Source organism: Ambystoma mexicanum, chromosome 3p (genome assembly GCF_040938575.1).
Source record: "Ambystoma mexicanum isolate Mex_15411 chromosome 3p, UKY_AmexF1_1, whole genome shotgun sequence".
Lineage (NCBI taxonomy): Eukaryota > Metazoa > Chordata > Amphibia > Caudata > Ambystomatidae > Ambystoma > Ambystoma mexicanum.
The window spans coordinates 1,118,062,305-1,118,079,486 of record NC_090925.1 but is presented as its reverse complement, the minus strand read 5'-3'; the positions used below and the strand labels follow the sequence as shown (position 1 = coordinate 1,118,079,486).

General features: G+C 45.1%; 1 protein-coding gene across 2 annotated transcripts in view; it reads right to left on the bottom strand.

Annotated features, from left to right (window-relative positions):
* AFF4 (ALF transcription elongation factor 4) overlaps positions 1-17,182 on the bottom strand; it is a 1,482,962-nt gene that overhangs the window by 663,380 nt on the left and 802,400 nt on the right. For both annotated transcript variants that reach the window (XM_069652488.1, XM_069652489.1), the window contains exon 10: positions 1,141-1,195. In XM_069652488.1, the coding sequence (XP_069508589.1) occupies positions 1,141-1,195 (55 nt within the window). The remainder of the gene's footprint in view (positions 1-1,140; positions 1,196-17,182) is intronic.

Here is a 17,182-nt window from a genome sequence, read left to right as displayed (position 1 = left end):
AACTGTTAATTGTATTATTTGCACTTACTCTGCCTGTGCAGACTAATATCGTCTCAGAATTTCAAGGGAGCTGAGTGACCGTTGTATTCCTCCATTGTTCCCACCCTCCTTCAGCGCTTTGAAACACTTGCCTGTGTATAGGTGCTTTATAAATAAGCATGACCACTTACGCCAGCTTGCGCAAAATGGCGCAGTTCACGCTATTCATGATTTATCAAGGCGGAGAAATGTCACAGACACCAGAGGGAAACTTCACTGGTTCCCTATTACACATCGGATCGCTCAAAATCCTCACCCTTGCTTATAAATGTTGGAAAGAAGCCCAAAATACCTGATCACATTCCGAGACGCCAATTGCGATCCTTGGATTACCCTAATTTGCACCAACCCAGATACAAGCTAGTCAGTTTTGGTGGCACAATTTTCTATGTCCAGGCTCCCTTGCTTTGGAACATCCTACCGGGACCCATAAAACCGGCTGGTTCACTCAACCTCCAAGAAATTGTTTGTAAGCAGTACCTCTTCAACCTTAAACCTGGCTAAATAGGCATCCCCCGTAGTATTCCTTTCTCCTAGTTCTAAATCCTGTTTGTTTTGTAGCGTCCTTTTATGTTTTTTGTGCACCCTGAAGCCCATGGGAATGTGGCATGCTATAAAAATGTGTTAATAATAATGCCTGATTATTGCAGCATGTATATCCCCTAGCAAGAGCTATGGCTCGCTCGGCCAGGGATTACTCAAACAAAGCAAACCACAGAGAAAGAGAAGCATTTTCTCCAGTCGTTCTTTGACCAAGTAACAGGTCACAGATTTTGGAGGGGTTTCACACCTAATTTGATGAGACAAGATTTTCTTGTGGAGTAAAACAAATTGTTTACTTCATGACCAGTGCGTGTGTGTTTGTGTGTTGGGGGGGTGGAGGGAGTTAGAGAATCTGGATGCTGAATTTACCAAAGTAACAGTTTATAAAAGGGCCAATATTGGAGAATATAGTGTACAAAGAATGATGTTAGGATTTCAGTTATTATAAACTCGAAGTAAACAAAGCCTCAAAAATTATTCAGAGACAGGCTCACACTAAAAATCACATTCACACCATTTGTGCCGTACCAATATGTTCAAAAAAGCACATAAACAAACCTGTTCGACATCACTATCTTCACTGCTGCTTACTTTTAAATCTGCTTTAAGCAAACTGCGGAAAAAAAATTGAAGAATTATTTAAAACAACTGTCCTTTTGTACAGTGCACAGAGATTAACATGTTCTAACTTAGCAATGATCTTAATTACACTTGTCCAGAGCTTCTCCTGTACAGTCTTTTGTCCAAGGGTTTATGATGGGGGAAACTAGCAGCAGTGCGTACATTTAATTTAGCTGCCAACCACTGAAATGTATACTGTTAAGGATAGTTTCTTTTGCAAATCTTCCCCGCCATCCAGAGCCTCTAGGCACTACTGCTGCTGGACTCATTGGGATTTTCAGTGACTTTGAAAGTGAGTGAAACATGTTTGACCTCATGCATGTACTTTGTTTTGGGGACACTAGACCCTCCTTTCAATTTTGCAGCATGGAGACCATTCCCCTTAAATTTGATATCCATGATTTTCCTATGTCCCGGGAGGATAGCTCAGCGGCAGCGTGCGCGTCTTGGAAGCAAGACGACAAGAAGCAACAACAGGTTCGATCCCGGGTCCGCGCTTAGAAACCTTTGGGTGTTTAAGCGCGTTATAAATACGTAACTAAGAAAAAAAACACACAATTATGCAACTAAGAAAAACAAAAAAGACAATTCCTGTAACAGCGCCTCGATGCCTGCGGGCTGTGTGAGCGCTTTATAAATGTGAAATAAATAAATAAAAAAATAAATAAAAATATGTACCCCTCTTGCCCCCCCCTTATGTGGTGTGCTGCCAGGGGCTCTATGGCGTCTTCTGCAATGTCTGCTTGCATACATTGGTTAGCCCATAGGCATACGAGTGCAGGAGTAGTCAACAAAGCTTTATGACGTGTTTTAACTTTGCAGCACAAAAACATCCTACAAAGAGTTCTGAGGGGACAATGTCCTCTTCTTTTTTCCTAAACAAATTGTTTTGTTACTTTGCCACCAGCCTTTCCAAAGGAAGCATGGAGTCGTTACATGTTCACCCTTGTTGCAGGTGCACTATCATGGGCTGCCTCTTTAGCCACAACAATGGACTTAAGAGGCCCATATACTCAAAATGGCCTCTCTGCATGTTCTAAGTCCTTTCAAGATGGCCTGTTTCATTGTTGGCTGTCCCACTGTGCCAAGTGGGGGAGGGAAACAATTCATGCACCTTGGTGGGCGTCTTGTAAGAAGCCAGCAAAGGTTTTCCCATGTGTGAACTGGCAGGAAGTGGTGGAGGAAGGCTGCCTGACCCAAATACATATTCTTCCAGAAGCTTGGACGCTGCTGGGCAGATTCTGAGAGGCTGGTTGTCCACTACTGGACCACCAACTACAGGTTTGAATGTTGCAAGTGTCCTTAGTGGAGGGCTTGGGTCGCTCCCAGTCCAGATTTTGAATGGGAGAGTAGTTGGACTCAGCAACCAAGTTGGCCACTGGAACTGAGAAGACCCGAAGACGAGAGATGCCAAAGGACTAATGCAGAAACCAGAAATGGCTCCGCAAATAACACCACATTGTGTAGCTTCACCATCTAAATAGACACAGAAGACCAATGCAAGGTGCCTTCCTCCCTCTGACTGGTGGGACCAACCAGTTGCCTGTTCTGCTCGAAATGCATGGTCTATTTTTTGTTGTCAGAGGCTTCATCTTTGCATTTTCCCAGCAAGCCCAAAAACAACTGTTCATCATTGCAAGGACTTCCAGATATCCAAATGAATGGAACTCATTGTGGGTATCCTCGAGGCCCTCCAACCCACCAAGAGACAAGCCCCTGGAAGAATTAAGTCCTGCCTCCTAGTTGCCAAATGCCCTTTGACTGAGACCGGCTTCAATGCAAGACATCCATCCTTGAAGTCATCTGTGAGGGTCTATCCATCATAGTACTGAATCTGGGACTGACTCTCAAACCCCCAAACTGCTCTAGGTCTACGCCAGAGCCTATAGACAGTCTGTGGTAATCAACCTTAATCCAGTGATCAGACGATCCTGCACAGTGACTATGACGTGGGTCACTTCTCTAGCCATTTATTGTTGCCTAGGACCACTAAACTTTTAAGGGACTCTGGATCTGAGATCACAACTCTTGAACACACCCCCCTCTCCCCCACCAACCCCCTTGCAAACAAATTGCATTTGCATTGGGCATAAAGTCATGTTTACCTTAGTGCTATCCGGCGGGCTGGCCCAGGGCAGTGGTGTCCAGGGCAGTACTTCTGTGCATCATCCTTTTGATCCTCAGAGGTGGCAATTGCTACTCCTTTAACTATAACGTGCCTTAAGTCCCTATTTCGCTTGTTGCAATTGCTCTACAATAACTTCTGTCATTTACCTGCACTCCCTGAGTGGGCGCTCCTGCACTACAAACCTCACCCATTAGGAACCTTTTTGAGGCATCTAAAAGACAACCAGAAACTGGATGGACTTCTGAACTTTTAGTATATGCTGGGGGGTGCTTTATAATTTTAAGGTCTTTTTTATGTGCAAGTAAAATCTTTTCTCTCTACTTTGGGAAAATACAATTATTGTTCAAATACCAGTGTAATTCTGAAGTGGTGTTATTACAAGATACACTGTCCATGCTGCTCAGGCAGGAAATTGTATATAATTTATTGCAGGATACACAAGTATAGGGATAAAGAGCCCCTTTGGTGTCCACCTTCCTCTCAGCCTTTCAAACTGACAGCCATAGAACACCCATCAAATTCTAGAGCTCTGCCACTATATTTGGTTGCAACATCCTGATGAACCCACAGCTCGTACATGTCCCAGAACCCAATGCAAGCAATACCAGGTGTGTAACCCAGAGTGGGTAACCCAACAGTGAAATATATGAACCATTACTTACCACAATCTTCTTTCCAATACTTGTATCTGCTTAGATTCACATGCTTTGCATAGTCTGACATTTAGTGGTTGGTGCAGAGTATTACATGGATTTGTCTTCCAAGGCTTGTGGATCGTATAAGAATCACATGCTTTGCATAGACTAGCAAGCAGTACCTGATGAAGGTGTTGGGTGAGCAGAAGAGTCATTGATGTTTTAACACTGCCTAACCCACCTGTGAATCATTTCTTGCTTTAGTGTCAACACAATAGTTTTATGCATCGAGCTCCATATTGCTGCTTCACAAATGGCTTCAAGTGGCACACTAGTAATGAAAGCAAGCGCAAGGCTGGCACTCCGCATCTAATGAGCTCTGTGAATAAGTGTTTAGCTTGAGAGGCTGTAAAACTATTGAATGCACCTTGCAATCCATCTGGCAATACTAGTTTTAAGTTATGGGTCACCTGCTCTTCCAGATGCCACGGACACAAAGCTGATACTTTTCTTAATTCCTTTGTTTTGTAAAGTCATTACATGACCGCTCTGCGTACATTTAATTTTTGATCATTTTGAAAGAAAGCTGGTACATTTATTGACTGGTTGACATGAAATTTAGTGAAGTATTTTGGTGAAAAGCATGGATGGGTTCTTAAGACAATCTTGTTTTAATATACAGACTAAAGGCTCTGTGAGTGAGAAAGTTTGAAGCTCACTAATTCTGGGAATAAATGTGCGGCACGATTGCTCTTTGGATAAGTTTCTCTCCATAGTTTCTATGGACCCCCAATCTTTTTGCTCGGTTAACCAGACATGATTTTTTGAGGGGAGGTAAAGCCTTCAGCTTCACTTCCCCTGCCTTTTGCTAATTTTTTATTAGAAACGGATCAGTCGATCAGACTATAAATAAACTATGTTCCCTTTTTATCTTTTACCTTTTGTACCTTTTTAACATTTGTTATGAATGATCTCTTTAGATTACTTTCCTGCCATATTCTATGGACCTCAAACTTTTTGCTTTACAAAAAAATTATTATTAGGAACTAATAAAGCACACCTTCGCACTTAGGGGGCACCGGTAGAGAACCGGATCAGTGTGTTACGGCCCGGAGACTGTTGGGCATTTGCCTTTGACCCGGGCTGGTACAGCGTAAACACTGTGTCTGCAATACCAGGACGCCCTAGTGTAAAGAATCACCGTGGAAGTGATTGTTGGGACCAACTTCCTCTCCTCTCTAATCACTGTGCTGATATTTACTTTTGCCAGTGAGACAGGATCTAGATAACGTAATTCTCTACGGCTAGTGTAGCCACTCTGCAGTTATGCAGCGGGGGAAAAGAGCTCCCCATTCGATTTACAATTTACGGAAAGTCAAGGCAAAACCTGAGAAGGAATGAAATGAGAACAACAAGAAAGGCGACAAACGCAGGAAGAACGCAAAAAATTCCATACCGGTTGCGCAAGGAGCTATCACAGATTTCTTTGCTGTGAATCCTCCCCCTGAAATAAACTCTACCATCAACAAGGAAACGGTGGTTCCAGGCCTAAGTGGTAATATTTCTTTAAATACCACTAACTTTGATGACATAGACAACAATTCATTGCTTGACCTTTGCTTAGACATACAGAGAGGAATGTTGTCACAGATTCCCCAGAAGGTATCTAGCAGCATAACATCTAAGGAAAACATCAGCACTCTTTCGGGTGTGCACAATCCCGAGGGCAGCAACGGTCGCCTGTCTGCTTCTCCAAATCTAGCGATGGCTTACACGGAGGACGGACCTGAAAATGAGGTTGAGGATGATAGCAGTCCGCATACAAGTGTAACTGCGATAGCTGAGCTTCAATCTTTGGTGGCCTCCCTTCAATTTGCGCTTAAAATACTTCTGCAAATGTCAGGACGCATTTTGACAAACACCAACACCATCACCATGGCGCTAGATCTTAAGGATTTCCCTTGAGACGATTCAGAAGTGAATTTATCGGACGCTGTACATATAGTGGAAGAGACGGAAGAGCAGGAAATTACTCCAGAGGAATCTGCTGAAGATCCCACGCCTTATGGGAGCACCCAAGAGGAGGATGCACCAGAAGCGTGTGCAGAGGATCAGGAGCTTGCACAAAGTCCTCGGGCTACCTCTCCCCCTTCACGGAAACAACGTAGATTGGCCAAGAAGGCACTTAAAAATAAGAAAGCTACAATGAGTGCCCCACTACCTACTGCTGGCCCACGGACTGCCCCAGAAACTCGCTCGAAAAAATCCAGGAAAAGACTTGTGCGAGCGGCGGCCCGAACAGCAATGACAAAGGATCCCCTCTCAGACTGGCTAGTACTGGGAGAGAAGTCCATTGTGGCGGACCTAGATGAAGCCTCGCTGGTGGACCCTGAGCAAGACCTTGACTTCAGTACTCCTATCTGTCCTGAAGAACTCTCTGGGACGGGGGGCAGCAGGAGAGCTATCAGAGCCGACACGCCATGGCCAAAAAAGCTTAGCGGAGGAGTGCAATGAGAACCACATTTGCTTTATTAAGAATCTTTATCCTAGTGGTAAAAATCCCTGGCTGTCACGTTCTGAGTTCTTAACCAGACTTCATTACATCCCTCAACTTCGAGTTCTGAAATCTGATGACTTCTTGTTCATTGAACCCCTGCAGGTGCCTAATTCACACGTCTCGGCCATACATTGCACTTTCTTGGCCTCTGCGCAACTAATCAGAAACTTCAAAGAAGAATTGAGGGCAGTCGACATCGACATTGATGTAGATCCGCAGGAGAAGGATCCACATGATGAACTTGAGGTTATTCATACATCCGCTCCCCCAGCCAATGAGCCCAAGTCTGTGGCAGCGGATAACCCTGCGTTGGTTGAAATACAACAAGCTCTCAAATGACTTTTGGAATCCCTCCCGCAAGTACTACAGAACCACTGATGTTTTTCTTTAATTTCTTGGAAATGTCGGGGCTTTACACATCTTTTGAGGCCAGAGGGCTCAGTAGACTTATTGTCCAAACACAGCTGTATCTGCCTCCAAGAAACTTGGTCATTGGACCCCCTATTACTTGATGGTTTCATTACATATCAGGCTCTTGCTAAAAGGGGTGACAAGGGTCGACATTTTGGGGGTTTACTTACAGGGGTGGTTAATACGGTCATCTCACGAAAGATACAGTGTAAGGCTGAAGACTATCTGTTGGCGGTAGAGGTTGATTATTTAAATGATGGTGGTTTGTGTAGATTCCTATTGATTAACCTCTACAACCCCCCCTCGTGCTGTGACAAGAGAAACTTTACAAAAAGCAATTCAGGATCTATTGTCTTCTTTGTCACTGAGGCCTGGCAACATTGGGGTAGTGGTCATGGGGGATTTTAATTGCCATATGACAGGCGACCTCCTGGTATCTCCCAATCCCGACGTTAGTACAAGATGCCTGATGACCCATGGAAGAAGGGAGGGTGAAGGGTTAGGCTGGCTGCAACTGTTCGACTCATGGGATCTTACCATGATTAATGGCCGCACACTGGGAGATCGGCCTGGGAAACACACTTGGACTAACGGTACATCGTGCAGTACCCTGGACTACATATTTATGTGCCCCGAGATGCAGTCCAGAGTTGCTGACATGAGTGTAACTCCCAACAAATGGAGCGACCATGCGTTGCTTCTTTGCTCACTCCACCTCCCTTCCCCCTCCACCTACCATTCTAATATTGGTAGTATTCAAACCAATTGCTCTGGCACTAGGATAGTCTGGTCAGAGAAGAACATAAGAGCGGCCACTGAAGCTCTTAGACCCACCGCCTTATGGGGTCTACCTCACTTCGATCTCATGACTATAAATGACATAGAAGACTGGATTCTGGGATTCTCTGGCCTACATGCCACTAAGTAGGTAGGTACTTTTGAGCCCATCAATGCAAAGTAAGTTGACCCTTTCCTGGAGGGAAGGTACAAACACACAATCAGAGGCGAGAAGAGTCATTTGGGGAGCTAGGCCAGTCAATGTCAATTGGGCAAAAGTCTTGGTGAACTGAAGCACTTCTTACAGATAAGTAAAAGTCTAGCACATGTTATAGAAGTCTTTGTAGAAAAAGTAGAATCCATGTAGAGACACAAGTTGGGAGGCTTGTGAGGGGTAGACGATGCAAGCAACGCTACAGGAGCAACCAAGACAAGTCTAAACTGATAACAAGTATGGCTACACAACAAGAGGTAAGTTCTTAGACTTTAAAGTAACGTTGGTTAGAAGAAATGGTTCCAGCTGTGTGGCTGTGCAGATCCTTTTGTTCCTGTGCCTCAGTCGTGGGGACACGAGGGAGGACTTCTGGGGACTCCTACAACACAACGGGGCGGTCAACGACAGCAAAGGGCAAGCTTCAATTCAGTGGCGTTTCAGCTCCTCGCGTCTGACATCAAATAGCAATACTGAGGTACTCGGATACCACTTGAGTCTTTCCTTGCTTCTGGGGTCCAGCACTCTGTTGAGGTGGCTCAGGCTTGGTCAGTCCTGCTTCAGGGAAGTCCGGAGGATCTTCCTGGCGCTTGGGTCCGCCTTAAAAGCAATCCACTTGATTTAGTGTTCCTCTCCCTGGCACTTCGGTTCCTGCAGCAGCAGCGGAAGTACTGCCAGCTCCGAGAGGATGTCCAAACAAGTTCACTTTGGAGTTGATTGGTCCCACCAACTCAAGGGGAGAAGTCGTCCTTGCCGGGCTTCTGTACGCTAAATTAATTTGGAGCTTTAGCACAGCAGCAGGGCTTCACCAGGCAAACCAACGGTCCCGGAGTTGTAGCAGGCGTCTCTTCCAAGTTCTTCTTCGGATTCCTTCGTCCAGTGGTCTTGCCTTTTATGCAGGTTTCTCCCATTCATTCCAGCCTAGCTGTCAATCACACAGCAGGGTAGCTGTCCTTGACAGACAGCCAGCCGGCCAATCACCTTTGGGTGCATACCTGTAACCAAGGGGATTAAGCAGAGGGAGTTTCGGGCACCTCCCTCATTTACTGCCCCTGCCAGACATACTGGAGCCAGAGGCGGACGTCACTTGTGAATCCCGCCAAAGACAAAACAAACACAGGTACCAAACCTGGTTTGGCGTGCATAGTAAATCTCAAGAAGTACCTTTCCAGCAAGAAATGGCGAAAAAAGAAGACCGGGGTAAAAACTCCCAATGATAGTTAACCACTGCCACCAGCCACTAATTGAAGAAAGGGTAACATAAAAATGTTACATGAGAAGCTAGACAAAGGTGATACTAAGGTGACCCTCCAGAACCCTATGGTAAGATAGTGTGTGCTGGGTCTAGAAAGTTACAAAATGTAAGTCAATTTCACTTCACTGCTCTTGGAAACGGTAGTTTCACCAAGAGAAGGTATTTAAACCTTTGGGAAATCTAAGAGAATTCCCTGTGTCAAAGCACTGAAGGTGCCGTGTGTCAAAATCTAAAGATGATGCCGAAGGAGTTTGTCAGCATCCAAAGTCAAAAGAAACAGAAAAATACATGAGAGAATGGGAAAAAGGTCTAATTCTCTCCAGGTTAGAAAGTAAATGTCCAGCAAAAAGAGCTGGCGTTCTCTAAGGGCGAAGGGAATTGTGTGTGTGTGTCTCTAGTCTCCCTCTCCCTCTCTCCCTCCCTCCCTCTCCGTCTCTCGGATCATGCATTTCCTGAACCTCCTGATGACTTGAGGAATGATAGGGATTGGAGGAAACTCGTACAGGATTGGAAACTCCCAGTCCACAACAAACGCGTCTCCTAGAGCTCCTGTTAGGTGAAATTCCCTTAAGCAGTACTGCTCGCACTTCCGGTTGACACCAGTCGCAAACAGATCCACTTGGGGTGGGGGTTCCCCAAAAGGGTGAAGATCTCTTGAAGGACTTCCTGAGCTAGTTCCCACTCGTGGGAGACACTGCTCTGCCTGCTCAGAGGGTCTGCACCCGTATTCTCCACTCCGGCTAGGCAAACTGCTGATCGGGAGATTCCTTCTCGAATTGCCCAGTTCTAGAGCTGCATTGCCTCTCTGCACAGGGGTAGTGACCCTGCGCCTCCTCTCGTTGAGGTAGTACATGGCCACTGTGTTGTCTGTCATTATCAGGAAATGTTTTCCCTGTACAGAGGGCAAGAAAGCCTTCAGCGCTAGTCTGATTGCTCTGAGCTCCAAAAGATTGATGTGTAGTTTGGACTCTGATGGAGACCAACGGCTGCTGACTATCAGATCTCCATTCAGAACATTTTCCCGGCAGGCCCACCACAGAAGATTCTGTGAGACTCTAGTTGGAATCTGAACTTGGTCCGACAGCTGAGAATTGGGACCATTGTGTTCTGAGAGCCCATTGAAGGGATCTCATTCTCAGGCAGGCCTCTGGCACCAGAAGAATGCAGGATGCCATGAGACCGAGCAACCACAAAACAAAATCGAATGCAGGGACAACTTGGTTACCATCTGAAAAATGTCTTGAGCACTCACCTCGGATGGCAAGCTCTTGTTCCAAGGATATATCTATTAGAGCTCTGATGTAATAAAGCTTTTGAGAGGGTGTCATATGGGACCACTTGTAATTGAGGGAGAAGCCCAGTCTGTTGAAAGTGGCAGGTGACGTTGAGATGATCCAGGACTTGCTCGGGAAAAGGTGCCCTGATCAGCCAATCGTCCAGATAGGGGTAGACTTAAATACCCGCCCTCTCCTGAGACTCACTGCCATCAGTTTGGTGAAAACCATCGGACAGAGTTGGCAGAACGCCAATCTCAGGTATTTTCTGTTCTTGAGATGGATTGGCACATTAAAATAAGCATCCTAAAGGTCCAATGACATCAACCAATCCTGAAGTTGGAGGGCCTGAAGGATCTGAGAAAGAGTGACCATCTTGAACATGTCCTTCCTGAGGAACTTGCTCAAGTATCTCAAGTCCAAGATGGGTCTCAGTCCTCTGTCCTTTTTGGGGATAAATAAATATGGGGAATACCCACCATTGTTCCTCCGCTACAGGCACCGGTTCTATAGCGCCTTTCTCTAGCAGGGTTAAAATTTTCTGCACAAGGAGCGGATCTGGAATCTTCAAAGAGTGTTTCGCTGGTGGATGGCTCCGATTTTTTTTTTAATAAACACAAGGCAGTAACCGTGGGCTACTGAATCTGGACCCAAGCATCCCATTCTTCTAGATGCTGAGACAGTCTGCCACACCCTGGTGAGTTGTGACTCAAGCCCTCAGAGTGGTTTTGTAGCGGCTTTTGCAGAGGTCAATAGAAAAGAGGCTGTGGCTTCAGCTGGCTTCGCACCTCGACATCGTCCACCACGAGGAAATTTTCTTTGGCCTCTTTGACTGGCCATTCCTCTCGCCCTCCCAAATGAGGAGTAGGAACAAGTTATTTATCTGTAACTGTAGTTCTCCAGCATGGGTCTGGCATGGATTCAAATGCTCATGAATATTCCCTGTCGTCAGGCTGGGAATCCTCGGTAAAGAAGAAAGTCAGTTTCATTTCTGAACTGTCTTTCTCCTAACAACCAATCACTGAGCTCTCGGTCATACTGCCCCCAGCAAATGACTGCCCTCTACTTAAGCCCCACCTCTGGTAGCCAACTTCATATTTGGTAGCACGTGAAGTGGCAGTAGGACCTAGAGGAGAGCTGCAGTGGGGCAAGCGGGAGGGTTTGCATGCGAATCCATGCTGGAGAAGAACAAGTTACTTACCAACTGTAACAATCTTTCAATTTGGATGTTCCTCCCACGTATTCCTCATTTTAGATATATCCTTACTTTCAGCTTTGCTGCTTCGGAAAAAAATCCTCTCCACCAGCGGGCGCTCCATTTGAGGCTGCAGACACGGTGTCCCTTGGCGGCACCCGTCGAGCAGCATTAATGTATTAATTAATTAGGCTGTATTAATGCCTCGAGCATGCCCGTTGGCCTCAGTTCTGTTTTTTTGTTTATTGTAGCCAATGGATTGTAGTTAATGGCGTGCCTCTTTTAACCCAAGCCGTAAAGGAATTTTGTGTGTAAACCACGTAAACTGTACTGTGGGGTAGGCTGGGAGGGATGATGAGGAATACGTGGGAGGACCACCCAATTGAAAGAACGTTACAGTTGGTAAGTAACTTTTTCTTCAAATGGATTGTGTCCTCCCACGTATTCCTCATCTTAGATAGACTCCCAAAGCAGTTTTGTATCGGAGGTGGGAGTACAGAAATATTAGTCATGTACAGAATGAAGTACTGATTTAGCAAAAAGACCTCCTTGAGAAGAAGTCGAATCTAGAGCATAATGTTTTATAAAAGTGTGCATGGATGACCATGTGGCTGCTGTGCAAATATCTTGCATTGGGACATCCCTTTGAAGTGCTGTTGAAGTCACCATGCCCCTAGTTGAATGAGCCCTCAGCCCATCAGGAGGATCTTTTCCAGCCAATCTAGAACCTTAAGTTATAGCCAAAATAATCCATCTAGATAATGTTTTTTTAGTCACTGCCAGTCCCAATTTGCGGCCTGTGTATCCCACAAAAAGTGGGTCACACTAGGGATGTAACAGTTTAACGGTATACCGTTAAAGATACCGTGAACAACTTAATTGAACAATAATAACCGTCACATTGTTTATACCGGTATACCGTTAAGTGTGCTTTTCAATCTGATTTGGAAAGGCTGCAATAAGCAAGTGCTGCGCAGTCCTGATCCCAGCATACAGATTTTAAACATTTTCACAGTCATGCTGTGCTGCACTGCAGGTCAGATCTTCTATGGTGATTGTCCCGATTTTCAATTTGCAATTAGTAAGACCACAGGGACATCACAAGGGTGAGCGGACGGCCTGAACTGAAAGTGAGCATTTTATTTTTCCTTTTGCTCGTTGTAAACAAATGTAATAAAACGTTCAGTGACTTGCAAAACAGTGGAGTCAGGAGCACTTTGCTTTGCAACCACTCAGCCAGTAGGGGCAGAAATGTTTTGATTTATGGCCCAGCATCATGTTCCATTAGTTTAGTAAGTTAAGGTCCTACTGCACTGAGCGCAAACACATTTTAACAGCTCTTGCTCTGGCTGTGCAAATTGTAAAAAAAATTTAAAAAAGGACAGCCAGTGAAGTCATGCATATCAAATTACTCTCCCCAAAGTTTAGATTCAAGGAACTTAAGTTTCTCATGGTCATGGATCGGATAGCTATCCAGTTCTGTTTTAGCTTAGAATTCTGGTATTTGTAGTTTTCCCACCAAATTGAAAGATGGGGAACTACACATCCCAGAATTCAAAGGGTGGAAGGAAGTGGATGCCCTTCTGATGCATGTCCACAAACAACTTTAGCTCTGTGTACCAGGCATGGACTGGCCTTTAAGGCAATAGGCCCATGGCCGAACTAAAAACATGAAATGCTTGTGGGGCCAGTTTTTTGGGTCAAAGTGGGGCAGGTTTTTGGCCAAAGTGGGCCAGTGTGATGAGTGACTTCACTATGCGGCTAGTAGTTTTGACCACTGTTGCTGAATAAATATTTTTTTAAATGTACAGTTTCCAACACATTTTATCAAAAATCTCCACCTTGGGTACTATTCAAACAGCGTTCCAAAAGGAATGAATTCCCATTTGCAACTGTGGGCCACTTTTATGTTGGTGTCCAAGACAATTTTATGGCCCAGTCCGACCATGCTGTAGACTGTGAACACTGGTCCTATCAGTGCGTTCTGCTAGTAAATAAACTGCCCCACTGTCCTCTGTGTAGATTTGCCCATTGGCACTAGAGTTGTTGCTTCGTTTGATCCCTTACCTACCTGCCTTCTCCATAAGGCACTGGACTCAAGCAGGCAGGACATATTCTACATTCAATTTGGAGTATCCAGAGCAATGGGGGTCAAATATTTCTTAGGTCTATTCTCAATTTGTGACACCACCCGTGAAAGCATTCCTCCCTCTTAACTCGCATCACAAGGGTCCTAATGCACTCAGAACTGGGGAAAACTGTAATGATGGGGCTGTGGTGAGGTGGTGATCTAGGCCATATTTGTGCCGATATGTACTTTAACTGTCATTTTCAATTTACATTTTTATTGCCACTATCTTTAAGAAGGTAAATGAACACGTACTGCAAGAATCAAGAAAGAAATCAACAGCGCCCACTGCGAGCTGTCCCTTTAGGATGACATGGTCAGTGTTGAATCCAACATCAGACCTTCATAATACACCAGGCAGATAATAAACAAGCTATAGTGATTAGATCACTATGCAACCGTTGGGTGTCTCTGTGTTGGCTATGAAATTTTGACAAAAGAAACGCAATGAGATGGGGTTTCAGACCGCACAAGTGACTTTTCTCCCTTTAATGGGATAAAGAGTTGTCAAAACAAACTTTTTGTTGCAGCGAGGGGTCATGATGCCCATGCCCAAGCTCATTGCTCAATATATGCATTATAACACTTCCACTAGTCACTCTTTCATTCAAGGCGATCAATGAGTGAGTGCCATGAAAGACCAATTCTGCAGCCGCTTTAGATTCCTGGAGGATCAGCTAAGCATGTGCAGAGACAAGTTTCAAAATGCTACCTTGCTACAGCTGGAAAATCCTGCCTGCGTATTCATAAGTTACTATAAAGCATTGACTTAATGGTAAGTTAAAGAACTTCAAATGCAAAAAGGCAATGTTAAAATGTTTTTTTTTGGTACAAGTAGTTTCAGTTGGAGCCGTTTTTAATGCCATTCCATACACCACACGTGCCTGACACAAAATCAATATGTTAGCAATAGGAATAATAAATACAGTGCCAAGAAGGAACAGATTTACTTTGGGTTGGCGGCTTCGGTGTTTATCTATTTTTAATGGATGTTTTCTAAACATATGACAATAGAGGATTTCCCTGGCTCTATCATTGAATTTACATATAAGTCACACCGCGAAATTCACTCATCTCTGCAGGTATTCCCTACTGCCATACCAAAGGGTAACATGTCCGCGATTACTGAACACCTTTTGGCCCGCAAGTAAACTAAAGGCTGTAATGTAAAGAGTGCGCGTGTGTGTATGCACACAAGCGCATACTACCATCAGCCTCCACTGATCTGTGGCATGCAGATTATCAAGATGGCAACATGTTCATCTTCACCAGTAGCCAGTGGGGGAGCTAAAAGCCTATATGACCACTTAAGAAAAGGTATTAAGTTTACTTTGCCAGTCGCAGCAGGACGCCCTCCCCCCTTTCCTCCTCTACACACGTGTGTTTGTGTTTGGTGGAAGCAAGGGGTGGCATTTCAGTGGAAAGTATGTTGAAAAGCCCAATTCTGGCCCTGGATGCCTGATTTTGTTTGTGATGATAAACATGACAATTTATGACCTTTTAAGAATATATTTGTTAAGATTAGTTAACTCCACCTGCTATACCGCGATAACCATGATATACCGTCATTTGGCAAGAAGGTTATTGTACCGCCATAAAACTAATACCGTGACACCCCTAGGTCACACTGGCGTAATCTTGCCACTCTTGAAATATAGAAGCCGAGGGTCTAATCTATGTAGCCTTTCCTCTTCCTTACTTGCGTGAGTAGGAGGGTAAAAAGTAGGCAGTGTTTTTTTTTGTGACAGGTGAAAATCTGAGAACATTTTTGGCAAATAAAGAAAGTTTGACCCAAAGGACAACTTTATCTTTATGAAAGATGGTGTGAGGAGGCCCACCAGAAAGTGCCTGCAACTCACTTACCCTGCGGGCTGATGCAATTGCCACAAGTATTGTTTTTAAACTAAGGAGCCTTAACTGACAAGAATGTAAAGGCTCACGGGAATGCATGTGAGGAACTTTAGTACTAAGTTTAAGTCCCACACAGGTACTTGAAAAGGTATTGGAGGAAATACATTATTTAGACCTTTTAAGAACTGACTTATCAAAGGTATCTTGAAGTAAGATTCTTCCTCTGAGGAGCGCTGCTAAATAACCCTTTATCGTGCCAACCTGGAGCCCCAGATTAGCCAAGTATAACAGAAAAGACAATATTGTGGGAATATTACACTGAAACGGATCCACATTCTTATCTCTGCACCAGATACTGAACTTGTTCCAACAACACCAGTATTGAGATTTAGATGCTGGCCTTCTGGCCGAAAGCAAGATCTCCATGACGTCATCTGGAAGGTCCCAATCATTGCTTCTCAGCCTCTCAGAAGCCATGCGTGAAGGTTGAGTGTCTTGACCTCTGGATGGGGAATGTGTCCTTCCTCTTGCGAGAGAAGATCCTCTCTTTTTAGAAGACGTATTGGAGGGCAGATGGACATGTCCAGAAGGTCCAGGTACCACGTTCTCCTGGCCCAATCCGGGGCAATTAGGATCATGGTTTTCCTCAACCTCCTGATTACTTGAGGGATCACAGGGACTGGAGGAAATGCATACAGGAATGGAAATTCCCAGTCCACTACAAACGTGTCCCCTAGAGCTCCTCTTGGAGGAAATTCCCTTGAACAGTACACGTCGCACTTCCTGTTGACACTGGTCGCAAACAGATCCACTTGCGGGGTTCCCTAAAGGGCAAAGATCTCCTGAAGGACTTTCTGAGCTAGTTCCCACTCGTGGGAGACTGTGCTCTGCCTGCTCAGAGCGTCCGCCGCTGTGTTTTGCTCTCCGGCTAGATGAACTGCCAACAGAGAGATCCCTTCTTGTATTGCCCGGAACCAGAGCTGCATTGCTTCTCTGCACAGTGGTAGTGACTATATTCCTCCTCTCTTGTTGAGGTAGTACATGGCCACCGTGTTGTCCGTCATTATCAGGACATTCTTTCCCTGTAAATAGGGCAGGAAGGCCTTCAGCGCTAGGCTGATTGCACTCAGTTCTAATAGGTTGATGTGTAGTTTGGACTCCGATGGAGACCAACGACCGCGGATTGTCAACTCGTTGGTGTGAGCTCCCCACCCTTTGAGTGAGGCGTCCGTTACTACGGTTATCTCCGGCCACGGTTGCCAAAAAGATTCTCAGTTTCGAGTTCTGAGATCCCACCTGGGTCTTGTGGGTCAAAACCAGAGTGGTTTTGCGGCAGCTGCAGCAGCAGCTAAAGGGACAGCTGCCATTGCTTGGGCAGATCTAGTACCTTTTCCTCACCCAAAGGACATTTCCTTGCCCTCTTTGACTGGCCTGTCCCCTTCCTTTTCCAAATTAGGAATAAAATCGAAAGGGACAACCCCTCCAGGAAGATGAGCCTGTGTAGGGGCGTAGTTGAGGTTGTCGTATAGCTGCACAGAGTGATTTTGCCGCCGCTTT